The 22,193-nt window shown below is 32.9% G+C and overlaps 2 protein-coding genes across 2 annotated transcripts in view; one reads left to right on the top strand and one right to left on the bottom strand.

The window, feature by feature from the left end:
• Positions 1-3,573, top strand: part of LOC110025085 (E3 ubiquitin-protein ligase RGLG5-like) — a 9,575-nt gene extending 6,002 nt beyond the window's left edge. Inside the window, exons 7-12 of the mRNA XM_020725352.1 lie at positions 1,617-1,696; positions 1,960-2,065; positions 2,153-2,280; positions 2,602-2,773; positions 2,918-2,974; positions 3,309-3,573. Coding sequence (XP_020581011.1) covers positions 1,617-1,696; positions 1,960-2,065; positions 2,153-2,280; positions 2,602-2,773; positions 2,918-2,974; positions 3,309-3,389 — 624 coding nt within the window. The 3' untranslated portion in view covers positions 3,390-3,573. The remainder of the gene's footprint in view (positions 1-1,616; positions 1,697-1,959; positions 2,066-2,152; positions 2,281-2,601; positions 2,774-2,917; positions 2,975-3,308) is intronic.
• A 10,175-nt stretch (positions 3,574-13,748) lies between these two features.
• Positions 13,749-14,941, bottom strand: LOC110031727 (60S ribosome subunit biogenesis protein NIP7 homolog). The gene is made up of 2 exons (XM_020735092.1): positions 14,743-14,941; positions 13,749-14,588 (listed from the first exon to the last, which is right to left on the bottom strand). The coding sequence occupies exon 2, from the start codon at positions 14,528-14,530 to the stop codon at positions 13,967-13,969; it is 564 nt and encodes a 187-aa protein (XP_020590751.1). The 5' UTR covers positions 14,531-14,588; positions 14,743-14,941; the 3' UTR covers positions 13,749-13,966.
• Between the last annotated feature and the right edge of the window lie 7,252 nt (positions 14,942-22,193).

The raw sequence follows: 22,193 nt of genomic DNA, 5'->3' as shown, positions 1-22,193 counted from the left end.
CACATACCTCCCACCTACCACTCTCTTGCTTCTATAAATAGAGAGGGTGTGAGACTTAGGAGAGCAAGGGAAGAGATCTTAAGCTACCACAGAGGATGAGAGCATCTTGAGGTCTTGTATCAAGGTGTCGCTTGAGAGGGAGGCCATAGAAGGAAGATGAGAGCTCATCTCTATGTATAAGCTATATATTCTCCATTTTTTTTGCCTTAGTGAAATATTTGATTGATTCCCTTCCGTGGACGTAGATCCAGTTGGATCGAACCACGTAAACGATCTGTGTTTGCTTGTGTTCTTTGTGTTTCATTTCTATGTCAGGAAGTACATAGCTCAGAACAATATATATATATATATATATATTTTGAACATCACGTGTGAGACATTATAAATTAAAAAAAAAAGTTTTCATATTTTTTTTTCATGTAAATAGAAGACCGGTTAGTCTAATACAAGTCAACAAAAAATTAACAAAAAGGAGTTTCATAAAATTTTATGTAATTGATATTATAACCATTAACATAATCAGTATTTTTAAATTTAATTAAGATTTAATTATTTTTGTTGTTTAGGGAAGAAGAAAGTGATTGGGATTGATGTTGCAAAGAAAGATTCTGAGAATATTATCACAATTGAAAATAGGTCAACAGAAAATTCTGTCCATTTTGATAAATTATTCTAAAGGTGATCCATAGAGTGATTAGGGTGTTGGGGAGTTCTGAATTTAGTAGTTCTAATTTTAGTAACTTGTTATATTTTTATTTTGGTATTTTGGTGTAGGAATGGGAGTGTTTTATTGTGTTGACCTTTGAATTGTTATGTTCTTATTTGATGCTTGTATGAAACTTTTTACTTTGTGATTGTTAAGATCTTAATATGTCACTTCTTATTTCATACTTTGATACTTATTAACTTGCATAACTTTTTTATTTTGAGGCTAATGTCTCAAAATGCCTCGAGGCTTATGTCTTTTCACATGGATAGAAAAGGCCTCAATATCCACTTATATAATTTCAAACCACTTCCTATACTCTTTTGTCTCTATCTACCCGTAGAACTAGTACCACTGTGCTGAATGCTTTGTCATCAGAACTATACTATTCATTTTCCCTTAATCAAATGTTGGGTTCCTTACAAGGATTCAAAAGCTTAATGTGCATGTTGTATCAACGGAGGATCCATGTTTGGTGAAAAGAACATGGAGTGAGTGATTAAAGAAAATGAGAAAATTAATTAATGGTGGGAAGGAAAGTAGTAGAAGGAAAAACGCATAGCTACTCTTTTTTCCATCTGTTATTATTTCATTATTGCTAAAAGAATAGCACATTAGAGCTATTTAAATCTTGTTTAACTTGCATATTTTGATTAGTCTTTAGCTAAACATTTAGATCTAATAATTATTTAATAAAAATTCATTTTTTTAATATTATTAATTTTTGATAAAATAATATCAGAATATTATTATTCATTAAAATTTGTTAAAAATTACACTTAATTTATAAATAGCTCCATTTTTTTAATGTGAACTCTGCTCTTGAACTGTCAAAATTTCATTCACAATTTATTTGATTCTATTATTTCTATTTGTTTCTTCCATAATGTCAATGTGATTGTTAGTTCAGGTCACAAGAAGCGTTGATACTGTGTCCGGCCAGTTCAGCTCCCAGGAAAGGAAAACCGTTGATGCGATCGTTAAAGCAAGGTGAGTTTCTTTCGAATTTACTGATCATTGTTTATGAGCTTTCTTCTTATGCATCTTCTCATGTTTCATCGTGATTTTAGTTAAGGATGAAAAAACAATAATTTTGAGCTTCTATTGAGTAATTTACTTGAATCCATCGAATCAACACCTTTACTGGAGCTCATTTTAGCTGAGAAATCTTATCTATTACTTACCAATAGTTTCATAATATCATTTAACAGCGCATAACTTTTATACATGTATCCGGGTTCTTTGCGATATAGTGATTTCCCTCTATCCATCATCTTGGTTGGTGTTGGAGATGGACCTTGGGACATGATGAAAGAATTTGATGACAATATTCCAACCAGATCTTTCGATAATTTTCAGGCAAGTACTTTATTTAAAAAACAAGTAATAAAGCACGCAATAATGAAATTCATATAAATTTTTCTATACCTAAAACAATTTTTGCAGTTTGTTGATTTCACTGAAATCATGTCAAGGAACATAAACCTGACTAGAAAAGACACAGAGTTTGCTCTCGCCGCTCTAATGGAAATTCCTTCACAATACAATGCAGCATTGGAACTTGGAATATTGGGGTATGAAATACCATCATTTTACTTAAAAAATAAAATTTCCATAATTCTCTTTAATTCTCTGCAACACTGTCATTGCCGTTCCCAAGCAAGGATGTTAAAGTGGAGGTTTGTGTTAGGTAGTCGACAGCCAGCGTAGAACTTATCGTAAAAAAATTATGACATATATCCTTTTGGTCATTGCGTAATAGGACGCAATGGTGAAAAAGGATTCAGGTAGCCGACCACACGTAGTGGGATTAAGGTTTTGTTGTTGTTGTTGTTGTTGTTGTTGTTGCCATCTCTTAAATTCTCTGCGCTAAAAAAAATTCTATTGTTGAGCAGTCGTAGGAGCTCTAAATCTCCAGAAAGGGTCCCTCTTCCACCACCTGTAGGAACTTACAATTTATCTTCTACTGGCTACAAAAACTCTCATCCAACCTCTTTCCAGCGAAGTGGGCCATCCCCTCCCACAAGCACTGCTCCGTCTGCTCACACTTCTTCATTTGATAATAAGGTACAAATCATGAATCACATTTTCCTTATATATTCCATTTGAGAACTGCTAAAAGAGGAAGAAATTCATCAACCAAAACAGGAAAATATGAATCTCATACCGTTTTGGCTCAGGAATTGATCTTTATGTGTGGTTTTATGGCAGGTGTGTCCAATTTGCCTTACAAATCTTAAGGACATGGCTTTCGGCTGCGGGCATCAGGTGAAATTACAAAAAAAAAGGGCATTTGCATACATAACACTCAATTCCTGTGTATTTACATATCTAAAAGGGCATTTGCATACATAACCACTCAATTCCTGTGTATTTACATATCTAATACCTAAACTGTAATTTTTACATGTATACCACCAAACTCTTTCTTGCCACATAAAAAATATAACATTTTTAACTTTTAAAATGTGAAATGTTCCTTTTCATGCATAGATAAGGTATTATGTGTGTAAAAATAGGAGTTTAGATGTTAGATATGTAAATACATAGGAAATCACATCAGCACCATTGTCTGATTCATCTTCGTGCTCTTTCTCTGTAGACGTGCTGTGATTGTGGAGTGAACCTACAAACATGCCCGATTTGCCGCAGTGAGATCCATACCAAAATAAAGCTCTATTAACGCAACGAAAGCCGTTTTCAGATAGGCCAATGTTATTATTATTATATATATCTGTGTGGTTATTATTTTTATATCTCCGGTAAATGTGCAAAATTCGGAAATGGAGGACTCGCCTTTACATATGGCCTTTTGTTGTCTTCCTCATCAAATTTCTGGTAGGGAAAATATAAGCTGCACTTTTTAATTGCTTGTTGCTTTAGTTGGATAGCTCGCTCCTGGAGATCAGCTTAAAAAAGTATTTTTGGTAATTTTCTGTTCCAAGTTTAATTGACTATTTGTCTGACATTGTAGGTGTGTTGCTGAGGGCTGAATCAACAGATAATAGTATTTCATATTTAAATAAGGGGTAGTTTGATATGGTAAAAAAACATGGGGAGTAAATTGAATAAAGCATAAAATAAATACAATAAATTTTGATTGTTCAGTGGCTCTTTGGTTGAACAACAACCAAACTTTTATCCCACTTAGTGGGGTCCGCTACATGTATCATTTTTTCTCCATCTAGTCTTATTTAGTGTCATATTTTTATTTAATTCTAATAAATTATGATCGTTTTTGTACAATAAGTCGAAGTCATCTTAGGTCTACCTCTGCCTTAATTAACATAAGTCGAATCTAAAATATCTATTCTTTTAATTGGATCATCAAATGGTTGACGTTTATTGTGATCAAACCACCTAAGACACCTCTCTCTAATTTTGTTAGTCACTAGAGCTACACCAACCGTATCATGGATATATTCATTTCGCATTTTGTCTCCAAGTGTAAAGCAACTAATCCACCCAATCATTCTCATCTCGGCAACACTTAGTTTTATGCTCGTTTTTTAAAGGCTAGAATTCATCACCATAAAACATTGCACGTCTCATCACCATCTTATAAACTTTTTTTCAGTCTAATTTATCTTTTTTATCACACAGTAGGCTCGAAGCGTTCCTTCGCTTCAACCAACCAATTTGAATTATATTAATAACATCCCCTTCAATATCGCCATCACTTTGTAGAATAGACCCGAGATATCTAAAATGTTCACATATTAATAACATCCCCTTCAATATCGCCATCACTTCGTAGAATAGACCCGAGATATCCAAAATGTTCACTTTTTAATAATTTGATAACCCATAGTTACATTTTTGCACTAGACAAATTACTACTAAATTACATTTATTGTATTCAGATTTAGTTCTACTCAAATGAAGAACTATAAACTCCAGGGTAGACCTTCATAATCCAAGTTTTTTCCTTAGTTTTTTTTCTCATCTTGTTCACGAAAAGGATATCATCAGCAAAAAGCATACACCAAGGTACATCCTCCTGGAAGTGTCCAGTTAGATCATCCATAACTAAAGCAAAAAAGATATGCGCTTAAAGCCAATCCCTGATGTAAATCAACATAAATAGGAAAATATTTTGTCAATCCTCCTGTTCGAACACAAGTAACAATTCTTGTATATATATCTTTAATGACTTGAATATAAGTCAAATTAACACCTTTCTTCTCAAGAACTCTCCAAAGGGTATCACTCGGAAACTTACCATAAGCTCTTTGGTTGAAGGTAAAGTAAATATAGGAAGTTGTATTTTGGAAGTTGTGCTTTGGAAGATCTGCTTTTATATATATATATATATATACCGCTTAATTCCCATGTATTTATATACCTAGCAACTATATTTTAATTTTCACATGTCATCATAACTGTGCATGAAAATATATATTTCTTAAGAAGTTAAAATAATGATATTTTTTTTTGTGATATGAAAGGCTTTGGTGGTATAGAAGTAAGGGGGCTTTGTGCTTTAGATATGTACACACATAAAAAATTGGGAGGTATTCATGTAAAGGCCTCTTATTTTTGGTGCATGCAAAATAAAAAAAAAATGTATTTTAAATCTTTTTTATTTATTTATTTACATACAGGTTAATCAGGATGTGAATGGCTTAATAATACATATATTAACTCACTAAAAAAAAGCCAATTACATTTATGCCAAATTTGGCGTATATTGTTTAGGTTTACTTTGATGAACTGTACAATGGCTATATATTGAAGGAAATGCATTTTTTTGTTTTCGTTAGAAAGTAAATAAAATTTGCTAAAAGTTATGTGTTTAGACTTTGGTCAATTTCAACAGAACTTGCTACTGTGCTCAAATACATAAGTAGGGGTGTAAACGAGCCGAACACGAGCGAGCCATGTTTGGCTCGTTTATATTTCGAGCTCAAAAAGTGTGTTTGTTCACGAACAAAGAGTCCTTTTAACAACCCTAATCATGTAGTCATAGGACAATAACAGTTTGAGCAAGATTTAAAAATTTTTATTTATATTAAAACATCATTTGAATCAAATTTAATAATTTTTATGCTATTTTCTTAATTAATATATTCGTAGTCCATTAGATTTTTTAAAAATACTACTTAATATAATAGAACACATCTTAGATCGTATTCGGCTCGTTAACTTATCGAACAAAATTAATGAGCCGAACAAGAGCTTCTTAACGAGTCGAACAAGAGCTGTTCGTGAATAACGAGCCGTTTTGACAGCCCTATACATAAGAAATCAAATTTTTACGTTAGAAAATTCAATGTATTGTGACCTATTTTGGATGTATCACAATTTTTTTATAGAGTTGTATGATATTAGTTCGGACGGAGACATTTTTTCAATAAACTTTTTCGGTGTAAATTCATGTCTTCAATAACATTAACTTCAATATTCAGAAATATATAATCTTGAATGTAACTCCTTTGTTTTTCATGAAATTACATGATTTTAACCTCGTTAATAATAAAGTTGATTAATCAGAACAATATATCATTGGTAACATCCGATATTATTTCATTGGCTTGAGCCTGATTAATTTTACTAAACTTGAACTCAAACTTAAGTCTATGAGCTTGAGCCGGCTTGTTGATCGTAAAAGAGAAAAAAATAATATCAATTTAAGATAGTATTATAATAACATTGTCTATTATAAAATAAAAAGAAATCACTTAATATTAAATACAAATTATTATTTTTAAAGTTCTTTTATTACTTCTAAAGAAAATCTTCAAATTTCATATATTTTAGGTATATTTTATATTAATAACTTTTTTAAACAAGGTGGCTCAAGAGCTAACAAGTCGAGTCAGGACTAGTTTGAGCTTGGTTTGTTAGCTCATCGAGCTCAGTTCACGAGTCACTTATGGAGTCAAGTTCGAGCCGACTCACGAGTTGGCTTCACTCACACACCCAGAAGCAACCAAAATAGACAACCAGCGAAAGCCGTTTAGAATAATGCTAAACGATAAAGTAGAAAATAAGTCAAATTATTTAATGTTTTAAGAAAAGGCATTAATTGTGGAGTCACTTAATAATGTAGCTTAAAGCAGATCTTGCCATTTGACAAAATCATGAACAAAATTATATCATAAAGTTAAAAAATAACTAAATGTTACATGCAAAGCCATCTTCCAAAACATTCTAACAAGAAATTATATAAAGCGTTGAAAGCATATAGACGTATGACAACATAGTTTATAACGGGAGCATGTGCGCGAACAGATCATTTATAACTATTAATTATTCTTACCTGTTAAATCATTAAAATAACTAATGATGCCCAGGGTAAAATTAGCAGCAATTTATAGAAGAAACCCAATATAATGGTAGCAAGTTCATAAGTCCAAAATACTTCTAAAGATATGCCTTCAAAACATCGATACAGTCACCATGATTATAACCCAACAGCTAACAATCTATTAAAGAACACAAAATGAGTAATCTATCATTAAATCCTATAGAATAAAATCATTTACCAAACTAGTTTCGCATTCATGCAGCCTCTGAATGCCTAGATTTTGAAAGGATGATAGAATCATTGTCGAATACTTCAATAAATTGTCATATTTTACATCCTAAAAACGCTTGATAGTTCAGTCATGAGTTCAATGAAGCATTTCCTTCCCCGGAAGCTCTTGCTATGCTTCCGATTACAATAGCAACTCGAGTAACCATCTCAACAATCGTTACAATATACTCACGAAGATTTTGATCTACAACAAACACTTCATTTATTTATTTATTTATTTTTTTTGTAGAATAGATCCCATCAAAAGATGAAGGAATTGCTTAACGTATTATTTTTGTTGGATCTCCTTTGCTCGTGATGCATCTATGTTGGCATCTATAAAACTTGAGAACTCATCATTGTCCAAATTAATTTGTCGAATCTCAAATGGGATTTAAGAAATTTGGATGATGATGAAGATATCTGACATTCAAAGACGGTAGCACACCAAAAATGTCTTATTTCATAATCCGATTTGTTAGGCGCATTAAGTAGCATCAATTGATCAGGCCAAGGAAATATGAATGTTATTTTCAATTATTAAATTACATATAGTTATAGAGCTCGCACCACGACATTTTATTATTCTCCATCAACATAACTGTAAACAACTAAAATACTTAGATATTCGGTAGATCATGCAGCTTCCTTTCTGGAAATTCAAAGCTTCTGCTTTTATTTCGATTGCTTTGCAGTCAACATCTTATACATGATAGTGGTGTTCTATTGATAATTTCATTTCATTTGGCGAAGTATCATTTCTTGTTTCCTTCACAAGCACGTTGCATTTATGCCTTTACCCTCTCTTTCATACATTATAACTTGTGTGATGTTGGCTAGGCATTGCTTCGACTATTTCTGCTATTTGGGTTGTCAATTTAATTTTAGGAAACAAGTTTTCAATATGTTAGGAATTATCATGATTGTGCAATTACATTATTCAAATTTGGTTGAAGAAATTTCTTTATGAATTCAACTATTCTATTCTTTGCCTCAACATATTCATGCTATTGATTGATTTTTCATTTTCATTTTACCGTTATATGCAGGACAAGGCTAAAGTTCTGATGAAATATAATTGAGTTCTGGAGTGTTATATGGGAATTATATTTTGGTACCAAGGAGGGATGCTAATAATAACATTAGTTATATGGAAATTAAATTTATCAATCTTACCACTGATTTATCTTTTAGCAGTTGGGAGGAGAGGGCACGAGAATAATTATATGGTGCCACAGTATCAATTTAAATTTATGCTAGAGAGTGCAATTGTAAGGGCTTTCAAAACGACTCGTTGTTCGCGAACAGCTCGTGTTTGGCTCGTTTAGAAGCTCGTGTTTGATTCGTTCTCTAACTTAACGAGCCGAACACAAACAACACGAACAAATATTTGTTCGTTTGTGTTCGACTCGTTTTGGCTCGAAATACTACTAGTCAATTATATATATATATATATATATATATATAATGAGCAGTATTTTATAAAAATTTAATTGACTACAAGGTTATAAAGATTTATAATCAACTAAAAGTATTAATTAAGAAAATAGAATAAAAATTATTAAATTAGATTTAAATGATGTTTTAAATCTTGTCTTAATACTTAACACCTTATGGCTGTGTGATTAGGGTTGTCAAAACGACTCTTTGTTCGTAAACGACTCATGTTCGGCTCGCTAAGCGCTCGCTAAGCAAACGAGAGTCAAACACTAACACACTTTTTGAGCTCGAAATATAAACGAGTGTGTTCGGCTCGTCCACACCCCTATTTGTAAGGAACAAATTTTGAGCTAATAAAATAACTTAGAGAAAAGTGGAAGGATACTTTATGTGTTTTACTGAATTTGAAAAGATATATTATCAAGTGCATTGAGAATTAATTTCGTGGGGCTGTTGTGTATTAAAGGTGCAGTGATGGTCTGTAGGATTTAGTAAAACTATGTTTGATGCAGTGATTGTATTGATACTGGTTGCAAACTTGTTTTTAATTGGTACAGTTAAATCAAAGATCAATATAGATCTCTATCTCTTTTTTATCGGTCAAGAAGCTCTTTTTCATAGCAGATTTCATTAGATTTTAAAAAATAAGGAATTAAAATTAGAAGAACTTAATAGTTTCAATCAGCAACATGGGAAGTTTAATTGATAAAAAGCATCTTCACATAAGGTTGATTTTGACTTCTAATATTTACTCTTTCGTCTTAATATTTACCAATGCTAACTTTTTGTTTTGTATTTCTTTATCTATTCTTACATAAACTTCTATAGCCCCATATTTTCATTGACATTTTTTCTCATGCAAATTTCCTTTCAGCTTCGCTTTGCCTGTACTCTTAAAGATGCCTATTTTATTGATTTGCTCTTGATTACATGTGCCTTTCGCTTGAAATGAGTAAAACTTCATGTTTTGGATTTTGTACTTATAATATGCTTTGTATATGCTTTTTGCTGATGATATTATTTTTGTAGGTGTATCCATTTACTCAACGGTTGAACAGTTATGGAACTTAGATTTAGCACAAAAAAGAAAAATCTAGGCAGTTGAATAGATGTCTTGAGAAAACTATAAAATAGGTCTTATTTGGCCGTGAATGGATCCATTTGAATCATTTCAACGATCTGAACGTTCCCATGTTTCATTTCATAAAATAAGAACTCAATGAAAACTTTTACGTGGAGAAAATTATCATATAAAAGAAAATTTGCATGTATGAAACCAGATGAAAATAAAAAATAATAGTCACGCTTGTTGCATACATTTTCAAATATGATGAAAAACACAATGATACTCATAAAATATGCCTCTAATCACGAAAATGAATAGTAATGATTAGCAGTAATTAGAGCAATCAATGGCTCCCAAAGGCCAACAATGACAGTGAACGACAATAAGCTATCCTGCAAAGCACGTAGAAGAGCTCAAGCATGGCCATCCTACAAAGCACGTAGAAGAGCTCAAGGATGGCCAATGAAAAAACAAGACGTCAAAAGACTCATGTGGCTTAAAGTGCCCAATTTACAGAGAAGATATATTATTACTATAATATAAGGCGAAGGAAAAAAATGTTAAACAATTGTTAATATGTTCAGCGGACTAAGATTCATTGCCACTCTTCAAGTTCTTAACTCCACAAAAAACCAAACCAATTCACTTCAGTTGTTATAAATCATTTAACTGGCTGAAATTGAATAAGTTTTTATTTTTAAATTTATAACATTCAAATCTTTCACATCACATCAAAAATCTCACTATTACTAACTTTTAAAAGATGAAATACAGCTTTTCATGCATAGATAGTGATATAGATATAAAAAACTAAACTTTAGGTGATATGTATGTAAATAGATAAGAATTGTATGGTATTCAATTTCTTTTTCGGTTAGATAATTTTGTAGCCTTAGCAGAATGGCTGAAGAGGGCGCACAGCTCAGCATAGCATTTGTTTCAGATTTTATAAGGTTATATATATTTTTTCATGCATGGGTAGTGATATAAATATAAAAAACTAAACTTTAGGTGCTAGGTATGTAAATAGACAAGAATCGTCTGGTATGCAATTTCCTTTTCGGTTAGATGACAATGTAGCCTTAGCAGAATGTATGAAAAGGGGGCATGCTCAGCAGAGCATTTGTTTCAGATTTTCTACAGACAAAAACATCTCTGTAATTCTAAATTTCAAAACAAGCAGGTATTGCTTTGTTGTATATTACGCTTATTATTAGGTGGTGGTTATTTTCTCGTCAACTCAAATATGGCGGTTGAACCTCTTTAATCTAACTGTTCTCAACAAAAATTTTATATAAAAAAAAAATATTTTTATCACATTTGCTAGTAAATGTAACTCTTATTTATTGTTCGGCCATTGTTTGTGTAAGATAAAATTGTGCATTACAGATTTTAGTCTTAGCTTTTGTAAAAATATTTGTTGCTTCTAGTTTATGTTGCTAAAGCTGCACTAAATGCATGAACACAACATGGGGCAATATTATAAATAACTGATTATAAGATCTAACATCAGAAAAATTATATAAAAGCATGAACCCAAAATTTCTAATGATGGTACCATGACAATGATGGAGAAGTATTAAAACACTGTCAGTTGAAATAAGATCACCAACCATTAAACAAACAACATGAAGTAATGAAAAGTTTAAATGTGATCTGTCTGGTGAAATCAGATCTGTTAACTCACTGAAATATATCTTATTCTGTGTATCCTTAGAGAACACATTCTTCTTCGCAGTTGAAAGAAGGATGCTCTTCTATAATGAGATCCAATCCATGGCCAAAACCAGAGTTGATGAGCAATATGTGCATGCATATCATTACAAAAATTTTTGGCATGTACATGTAGGCCCAAAAAAGTACAATTGCAAAATCACCATTCTAAACCCCCACACCATTTGGTCATTAGATATTACAGGCCTACACGACTACACTATTATTGCCTCAATACCAATGAAAAAATTCAAAATTTGGCATAACCTTTCAAAACCTATAATTCATAAATATCTCACAAAACTTTATTATGACTCATAAATATGACTCGAAAATGATTAAGACAATCACGAATATCCCCTTTATTATTATTAAATTTGGTACAAAAATATTTTTCATCAATCATTGGCATCCTCTTTGTATACAAACATCCATTAAAAATTTGTCATCTAAAATAACTAAAATGCCCCCATAAATCTTCAAACCTTAATAGTTATATGAACTTAAGGCCTTATATGTATGCATCTTTTTCAAAATTAATTCAACTTCATTTTTTTTATCAAACTACAAAATAACTCATAAGATTGCTAAGTATGTTCACATAAAATAATTTCTTCATTAAAACACATTGAATAATTTCTCAAATCAACATCTAAAGCATTTTTAAGACCATGAAATTGAGACTTTCAAACTATGGGGAAAAAAATGTTTCCTTTAAGTTTTAATATTTTTAATAAGTTTTTTTCCTACAAGTATGATTTAATTCAAGCAAAATTTACTAAATCCAATGCATCCATATTAAGTGCATCCGCAGGGTTTTAAATCCTGAACAGATTTAAATGGATATGTTTAACCGAATTTAATCCAAAAAAATCTGATATACATATATAAAACTCCAGCTCAAATTAAAGTGACTAAAAGCATGATAGCTACAAGCTAGTAATGGGCAAGCTAATAAAGTGGCGTAAAAAGGGTAACCAATAGCGATAACAAAAAAAAGTAATGGCCAGCGGCAAAAACTCTAAAGGATGAAGATGATCACAAGCTAGCATAAAGCAAAAGAGAAAAGAAAAAAGGGTATTTTACTAACAAGGATTCTCACACAATGGCAACAAGAAAGCAAGGAAGGAAAGAGGGACTTGGGGTTAAGAAGAAGGCGATAATATAGGACAACACCAACAAAAAAATGCTATTTCCATCCCAAATGGGATTTAACCACAAAATAAAATTTACAAACCCCAAGAACTATATCCAAAATTTACCATATATCATGGTTAACAATTCTTTAATTCCTTAATGTATATGATTCTTTGCAACAATTCTTAAGTGCATAAAAAAAAATAGAAGAATTATAATAATAAAAACACAATAACCGAACAAATCTCCTACAATGTGGTAAAATTTATGTTCCAATGAACAAAATACAAGTTTACAATGTTTTTCTCATACCACACAAAATTTAGTCAAAATGCATTCTAAAAAACATTTTTCATAGCCTAAAACTGCATGGCATGGCATGACAGAATTAGAGGAAATGAAAGCACTAAATCGGTCATGCATAGGCATCTAGGATGAGATCATCAATATTATTAACCTTATAGGGGCCACACCAATCTTAATTTAACACATATAAATGCTTGTTTCTAATCTTATGTCACATGCAGGTAAGAATATCTAACAGCGTATACAAGAGGCAATTTCAATAATAAAGTCAGGTCAATTTCCAAAGAAGTTTCACACTTTCACTAAACCCAAATGGGATTTTGCCAAACAATAAGATTAACACAGCCCAGGAACTACATAGCATTACCCTAAATCACAGTTAACTCCTAACTAGATTCACATTCCAAGTAGCACCTAAAATTCCTTAATAAGTATGACTCTTTGCAACAATTCCTAATAGCATAAAAAATAATACAAGGATTATAATTAAAAAATAATAATAATAGAACAAATCTCCTACAATTTAGTTAAATTTATGCTATATGGACAAGATATAAGTTAACAATGTGTTTATAACACCCATAATCTAGTCAAAATACATCCTAAAAAACAATTTACAGTATAATTTTCATAATCTAAAACTGCATGGCATGGCATGGCATGAGAAATTTAGAAGAAAAGCAAGCACTAAATCCGTCCAGCATAAGCACCTAGAATGAGATCATCAATATCATTAGCCTTATCACTATTAGGATCACACGAGCTTAATTTAACACATGTAAATGCTTGATATTCATTTTATGTCACACGCAGGTAAAAATATCTAACAGCCTAGACAGAAGGCAATAGAGTCAGGCCAATTTCCAAACAAGTTTCACGCTTTATTAAAAAAACAACCCTTCAAAAAAGGATTAACCTATTGAGTAGAAGCATTCCTGAAAATAGACACCATAAATTCATAGAATCTCTCTCTAATACCAAACACAGATCCGCACCTAGTGAATAAACCAAACAAAAAATAAACAACTTTATGATACTTCAGTAAAATTCAAACTTAAATAAAACAGCACAGGCTACCTCAGAGCTCCCCCTCATTCCGAAGGTATTCTCCAACATCCGCCTGATGATTTACAACAATGGCATTGGCATCGGCCTTCCGGCAATCCTGTGTGGACCTCGCGGCCACTCCGAACCCTAACGGCACATCCGACATGGAAAACACCACAACTCCGTCGCCAGCATGGGTATTATCGGTTATCCGAGCTAGTCCACCCTTGAGGACGGCGTTGCCGTAAAGGAAGGACATTTCGGCGGTTGGTTTAAGCCATACCTTGTGGCGAGCGTGGGCGGCGAGAAGATCGAGAGACTGAATCGTTAAACGGAAAGCACCAGAGTGGGTGTACTTGCCAATGCAAGTGCCAAGAGAGACAAGTTTATCACCGGAGATATTGGTGGCGCGGCGTACGAGAGATTCGCTCGCGTAATATACGCGGTTTTTGTGGAGGCGGAAACAGTAGCGGCCTGGGGGATCGTCCGGTCCCTCCGTCGCCGGCCGATCAACGATCTGTTTCAGATTGGGGCCGGTGAACTTGAAAAGCTTTTCAAATATCGCCGTTGTTTCCTTCTCGTCCAGCGGCCGCATTTTTCAAGTTTAGGAGCTGTTTGGTAGCAAGATTTACACAGGATTTAACCTAAAAATCCTGCCAGACAACAAAAATGACAACTTAAGTACTATAATCCCGTTTTTCCTCCGTTTTGACTTCAATCAAGGATTTAGGGTGACTGATTTAGAAGATTTAGAGAAGTTGAAGCAATCGAGGGCGGGGAAGGAAGGGTGAGAAAGACGAGCTATACCTTTCTCTATGGTTTCGGGTAGGAGCGGACTGGAAGGAGGTGAAAGATGGGAGCTTCAGAGTACTTTGTTTGCCGACATCCCGTCGTTCTCCTCCCGGCTAGCTTTAACCGCGCGACTCTTCGGTGACGGAGATGAAGGGAGAGGCGGCAGCGACCTCTTCGAGGGTTTAGGGGAGTTTTACGGCTGGTTAAAAGTTGACCTTGCAGCACAAACTTATTTCAAGATTTTAGGTTAAATTTGGCCCGATTATTTTTGAGTTCGGGTCGGATTTGAGTTAAATCAAAAAATTTAAATATGACCCGAATGAGATAAATATGAAAGTTCTGGTTAGCGGGTTTGGATCGATTTCGGGTATTAATTTCGGCCAATTTATCATTTTGATCGGGTTCAAGTTGATCATAAACAAGTCAACTCATTTTCAAGTCAGATCCGAATCCAATCCACTGACTCGAATTGACACTCATATTTATGGGCATATAAAATTTGACACTCATATTTATGGGCATTGATTTTCGACCAATTTATCATTTTGATCAGGTTAGTTGATCATAGTCGGGTCAGTTCATTTTCAAGTCGAATCCGAACCCAACCCACAAACTCAAATTGATACTCCTATTTATGAGTATTTAAAATGCATACAAATTACTCAACTTGACATATAAATACTGATTTTGACATTTATATCCCCTAAATATTTCCTATTACTTCAACAATATCACCAATTTAACTTGGAAAAGTAAAATACATTTTTTTATATATAAAATAGAAAAAATGGGATGAAAGTATGAAATTGAAATTTAAATGTTATATATGTAAATATATAGGAATTGTGGTAGGTAAGTAAATCTTTCTTAAGTTAATTTGATTTGAATTAGTTTAATTGTTGAATAATTAATAACAAATTAATATGTTATCAAACTAATTATAATTAGATAAATTTATGTGTAATAATTTAATAATTAATTATTAATAATAAACTATGTAGTCAATTTAATTAATTTAATAAAATTCTAACAATTATTAACTAACTTATGTATAATTAATCAATGAATGTTAACTTATTATTATTATATAATAATATAAGATTTATATATATGGTGGTCCCCAAATAATCTTTATTAGATATAAAGATCACAAAAATTAAATTTACGGCTAAAGGTCATTCCAACGGAGGCGACCGACCAACGAAGGCGACCGACATCGTAACGGAAGGCCTTCATCTGAAAATTTAATTTTTTAGAACCTTTATATTCACATGTAAAAACTCCTATTATTTAACATAATTAGTTTACAAAAATTTTATTAATGATTAATTCATTTAATAAATACTTAATTATTAAATAGCATAATTATAAATAAAAAATATAAGTTAAATTTAATTAAACTTAATAATTAATGTATAACATTAAACTCACTCAAGTTACCAAACAGATTTAATCGGATTTAACTTGTGTTTTATCAAATAATTTTTATGATTTAAATACTTCAAAATTTATTAAATTTAAATTTATAAATTTTATTAAATCTAGCATAAATTTAAATTTATAAATTTTATTAAATCTAGCATAAATTTAAATTTATAAATTTTACAGCCAAACAACCACAAGCCGCCACCAGTTCTTCCTCGAAGCTAAAAGAACTTCGTGGGATTAAGAAGATGACCCAACTCAAAAACTAATCTTGAACAATTCTTCTTTGGGCTAGTTATTTGAAGGTATAAAATATGGTTTAAAAGGTTATTTTTTGTTTATTCATTTTATATAAAAAAATAAAAAACAAACTTATTTGAAAAATTTTTAAAAGAATTGTTAAATTTAAGACTATGAGAAATTGATAATTTTAATCTTAGTTGTGAAAAAATGCCCAAAAATTGTATAATTGACCAAATTTTTATATTGTTTTAGAAAAATATGCTTGAATTTTTTTTTTTCAAATTTATATATTTCGACAATTAATAATATAAGATATAACATTAAATTCAAGGTTGTGTGATCAAAATATGTCAAACCAAATCAAACGGTCCCAAGTGAGACAATTATTATGGGGCCAAATTTGGGGGATGGAAGGAGTCTTGGAAAGCCGACAGTAGGAAAACAAATCGATCGACTCAATCAAAGAAGGCAACCAAGGGAAAAGAATGGATATCTCACCATGGCAACCGTCTCACCAATTTAAAGATAAGATGTAAAAAATTGACAAGTGATGGTCTGATCGCCTTCACGGCTACCCCCAAGACGAATGGCAACGATTGACTGATAGCTCAAAATGATAGGGGCATTATCGACATTTCACAAAATAGCTCTAACTACTTAAGAATATAAGAACAGCAAAATGCAAAGACTTTTTTTTGATAAATAATAATACAACACTTTTTTTACTCTTTATGCCCTCTCCTTCCTACAGTCTATTCCTTGGGTGTGATATACAGACAATTTTAGGTTCAATACCTTAAAATGCACAGTGAGTGTGGAACATGCCGTAAACAAAAAGCGGATTAACTCAAGGAGAAGAAGCCCAACGTTGAGATATCACTGACAATATGACTTGTACTAACTAGTTTGTGACTCAACAAAAGATGTAGGCAATGGAAGCATTCTTGCCTCCGAGAGAGAGAGAGCAACCTCAAAGACTAGCGATGCCCCATCACCCGTGAAGGTCAACTGCTTTGAATGTTGAAAGAGCCCCCGAACAAGATCAAAACAGACACTACCCTGACAACTCGGGTTTTTTTGTTGCTCGACCATCAGAGATATGAAAGTGTAGAAGCACCACGACCCATACTGTCGAAAGACGCCTTCTCCTGACAAATCTTCAAAGTAGAACCCCTGGATTGCTTCAAAATCCCGTCTACAGAATCTTATTGGGGGAGGTTAGATCTAGCTGATCTTATCACCTCTTTCGAGTTGACCATGTGCTTATTAAGAATCGGTGATGCGCTCAAGTGTCACCTATTCTTTACAACACATAGAGAGTCTTCCCTTCATTTTTTCAATGTTCTACTGTCGAGAGTGATTACTTCCTACACATATTTCAAGAGAATGTTTGTAGATATGTCCGCTAGCACACAAAAATGCCATAGAAATTCATAAGCTATCCTACAATTGTGCTAAGGGCAAGTCAAATCCTTGCGTGCATTCGTAACCCACTTCCAGAGGAAAATGTTGGAAGTCTGGGACCTCAAACCTATGGTCATGCATGATACCTTGGCATAAAGATTCAAGGAAGGCCCATTTCGCTACGACTTAGGCCTATCATAGCTCAAAACATTGGTTGAGGTACTGAAACATACTAAGAATCATATATCCACTAAAGAATATAATTCCCCCCACTCTACCAAAACAGGGTCACACGGTCAATACCCACTAAAGAGAAGCACTGATGAAAGAGGTTGTGGGCCATGGAAAAATCCACTTCCGCCCACTAGGCCCGGTTCAAGAAGTTGTGGTCATCGCCAGAGGAGTGGACACCATATAAAGAGGTTTAATATCAAGATTGATCATATCTAGCACGAGGATAAATCAGCGTGACAAAAGGAGGCTTCCATCACCAACCTACAAACTTCCTCAACTCTCACCATTAAGAGTCTCCATGACATAAGTAATGCAAGCCATCTAGAATAAAGACTTCTTCAAAAGAGCGCCATCAATTAAGATGGAAGGATATTTTTGAGAACCCAAAAAATATTGTGCACATCAGAGGGATCATAGACATGACATGGAGTAATGCCAATGCATCCCTAACTTGATTAAGGATTTAATCAAAGTTGGGAAGCCTAAAGAATTTGTGGCACCTAAGAAGGTGGCTCGAGGACAGAGAGATTTGTCAGCCAAAAGATACCTCATCGAACTTGCTTAGGTTTAATCTATCAACATTACTGGTGTCATGGGTCAGCTTAATGAGACTTCACTCAAAAGTTTGTTAGGCATCCCTGACCCCACGACCAATCTCACAACACCATGATGACTTGTCTGCTGAATGAAATCCCTACAATGACATTATAGTTGTAACCACCCTTTTCTCTAACTTTTTGATTGAAAGTGTACTCATAGACTCTGGGAGCTCTATAAACATCATCTTCAGGGCAATCTTTGATAAGATGGGTTTTGGCTCCTCCAGCCTCTCGCCCGCCTCTAGGTCACTCTACGGTTTTTTCGGGAGAAAGGAAGAAAGTGCTTTGGGCTTTAGCCCTACCAATCACTTAGGGGAAGGCGACAAGAAATTTTGAACCACAATAAACTTCATGATAGTGGACTCACCAACAACCTATAAGTTATCTTGTATTGGCCTCTGGTCAATACTTTTCGAGAGGTTGTATCAACTTTATTTTGATTCTTTTTGAAATCGGAGTCACCAGTTTGTTTGAGTATCATCTTATAATTCTCTTTTCCAAATAATCATTTTTCTTGAACATCGAGATGATTCAGAGAAAGAAGAGAGCTCAAAAGAAGTAAAATAAGATGAACTCATGCAAACAAATTAAGTTTAAAAGGATGTAGAATTTATAAAAGAATATCCTCATATGATAGGTAAAAAATGTATTTCTAAAAAGAGATCGGATCAAGATACCTTGAACCACATATCCATGAAGAAGTCCCCTGCATAAGTGACCTATAAAAGCAAGGAAATAAAATTAATATTTTGTTCTAGTTCAAAAAAACTCTCAAAGGAACGTGTATCTTTGCTTACTTACATCTTGAGGAATACCCAATAAAACTGTCAATAATAGGAACTTCTAGATGCTTCCAAAGCCTACACTAAGTCGCAGGGGGAGAGGGTGAGTCCCTCACATCCCAAAAGGCAAGGGGGTTTATGGATGGCAAGTGAGGCATAAGAAATTACCATGTCATTTTTTGTTGAATCCACACTATGCTTCAAGGCCTATACCGGACTTTAAGGACTGAGGGAAAACATCATATCCTAAACGGGTGCCCTATTAGCAATTAGAGATTATGAGACGACATGAATGAGAGAGGGAAAACATCATATCCTAAACGGGTGGTGCCCGATTAGCAATTAGAGATTATGAGACGACATGAATGAGGTATCAAAGAATATATTGAGCTTAAAAGGGACTGATAAAAATGTAAGAAAATCTTAATCGGGTAGATATATTCGGGTCATGACTTCATTGATTTATCATCCCAAGTTATTGGCACTCTAGGCCTACTTGGTTCTGAAGGTAGTCAATCCAGCTTAACCTAAGACCTCTTGTCAGACAACCCATGTGTTGCATCATCCAATAAATAATAGAACAAACAATGAACATATTAAAATATCATGATTTGCCATGAATAGCCTCCATATGAACAAATTCACAACCATGAAGTAAGGCAATAATTAAATCAGGAGTAGAGGTAACATCAACATAAGAAACCCTATTAGGAATGGGATGTCTACTTTTAGTTCTTTGAAATCTTTGGTTATTATAAAATCTATTATATTTCCTTCCTCTAAAAGTAGTAACTGCATCATTAGCTTAAACATTAACATTCTCAGGGCAAGATTGAGGATCATGAGCAAAATTATAACAAGACTTAGAAGGAGCTGGCTTTCATTCATGAATTGTAAACAATTTAAAAACATCTCCTTTTATACCAAGAAGAATAAAATCAGTAAAGGAGAGTCAATATTAATTTAAATATAAACTCTGGCAAAAGAGAGCCAAATATGACTGATATGTGGGTAGAATAACATCTGTAGTACTTGGAAAACCAATTGCATAATAAAAGAAAAGTCCAATCTTTATTTTATCTATGAAGATTATTCAGAAGATAATTGATAGTTAGGAAAATTCTTTATTATCTGTTTGGGGTTGAATTATATAATGGAAGAGTTTGTGAGGAATTATATCTCACGAATGAAATCCATCATCAAGTTGATATATGTTTTTGTGGGTTGCGGTGCAAACAATTCCCACTATATTGGAGTAATCATGAGTGAATATTTAGGAAAATGTAACAAAGAAAAATTTCTAATGTTCAATTTCTATTATATACCTACATGAGACAATCTGAGATTGAACACAAAATTGTGCCTCATGGGGCTGGTTCTTACCTAGATAAAGCTTCTTTCTCTTTTCCTGTATACCCCTGTTTATGTTAGAGAAACGTAATTATACATATAATAAAACTGCTTTTGAATACTGTAATATATATTTTTTACTGTTTTATTTTTTTTCAATACTCTTTCAATCTAGAATTAGATATTCCCTTTGGGCCCATCTTTGCTAGGTCATTCAAAATACAATATTTATTGAGTGGTTTTTTTGAGTTTTCGCTTTGACTGAAGTGCTCTCCCATTTAATATATTAACAAGAATTTATAAATTTTCCAATGATTCTAAAATACATTGCTCGGGTGCTTAATTTCCTTGTGATTTGGTATTAATTTGGTATGCAAACTTTTAGACGTGTGTTTGAAATATGAGGCCACCTGAATTAGAATTCCACATTTGTGCCTCTTTGAGATGTTTGTATCTATAACTGTTATAGATATTCCTTTTTGCATGAACAAATCATTGCAATAAGAGAATTTTTTTGAATATCTTTATTATATTTTTTAAGCTAAGAACTCGTAGAGAGTGAACACATAATAATCCCATAATTTAAAAATTCTTGCAACTGCATGTAATTTCAGAATTAACCCTGTCAAATTTAACAATCCAAGACTTGTTTGTCCCCTGATTATCATAATTCATAATGTAAAATTCTGAATCTCTATTTGCAAAGAATTCTACACCAAGATCACATAGCTCATGTAATAACTCTTCCTTGAACATTGAGTACATGTTCCTTGAATAAAATGAAGCTTCCTGCCTTAACAATAAGCTTCTTTTAACTGCAGGGGTAATTATAAACTGAGCACATTTGAAATTCTCATCCTTCTCATTCCGTCTCCATGCTTTTATTACATTTTCAAGACCCAAAAAACAATCGACAATAAAGCTTATTGGCTTTGAGACATCATGAAAAATATTATTTGTGGACTCACTTCTTTGTGTTGATAAGATTCCTATTCCAAATATTTCTTTATTGAATGTTGTTAATCACTTATGTTCAATGTTGTATAAATCATCTAGCCAAACATTGTCGTGTAGATTTTCTTTTGCAATCATGACAACTGTCGACACTATTTTTGGTGGTGGGTTTGCCCGTAAGAAGCTGTCGGTCATCGGAATTGAAATCTCGTTGCCCGCTTCGGAAGGACATTTAAAAAAAAAATTTAATTTTGAAAAAGATGAAGTCAAACTGACCCCATAATTTTCATAGTTTAAATGAAAGAGCGCTTTACCTCAAATCTTGTATCTATCCTGAAGGATGAACACAAGAATTGAGGGTGAGGTTCGATCAAATAAACTAGAGAAAGTTATGACATCTGTTTGGTCTGCGAAACCAATATATTGGCCGACAAATTCTCCTATTTAATATAAGGAATTAAATAGGGTTTATATT

The sequence above is a fragment of the Phalaenopsis equestris genome, unplaced genomic scaffold, assembly GCF_001263595.1.
Source record: "Phalaenopsis equestris unplaced genomic scaffold, ASM126359v1 Scaffold000002, whole genome shotgun sequence".
Taxonomy (NCBI): domain Eukaryota; kingdom Viridiplantae; phylum Streptophyta; class Magnoliopsida; order Asparagales; family Orchidaceae; genus Phalaenopsis; species Phalaenopsis equestris.
Note: the sequence above shows the minus strand (reverse complement) of the source record. Positions and strands in the feature narration are given on the sequence as shown.

What these genes read in the sequence shown, in the direction of transcription:
- LOC110031727 (XM_020735092.1), bottom strand. Translation starts at nt 14,530, where the DNA reads ATGCGGCCGCTGGACGAGAAGGAAACAACGGCGATATTTGAAAAGCTT.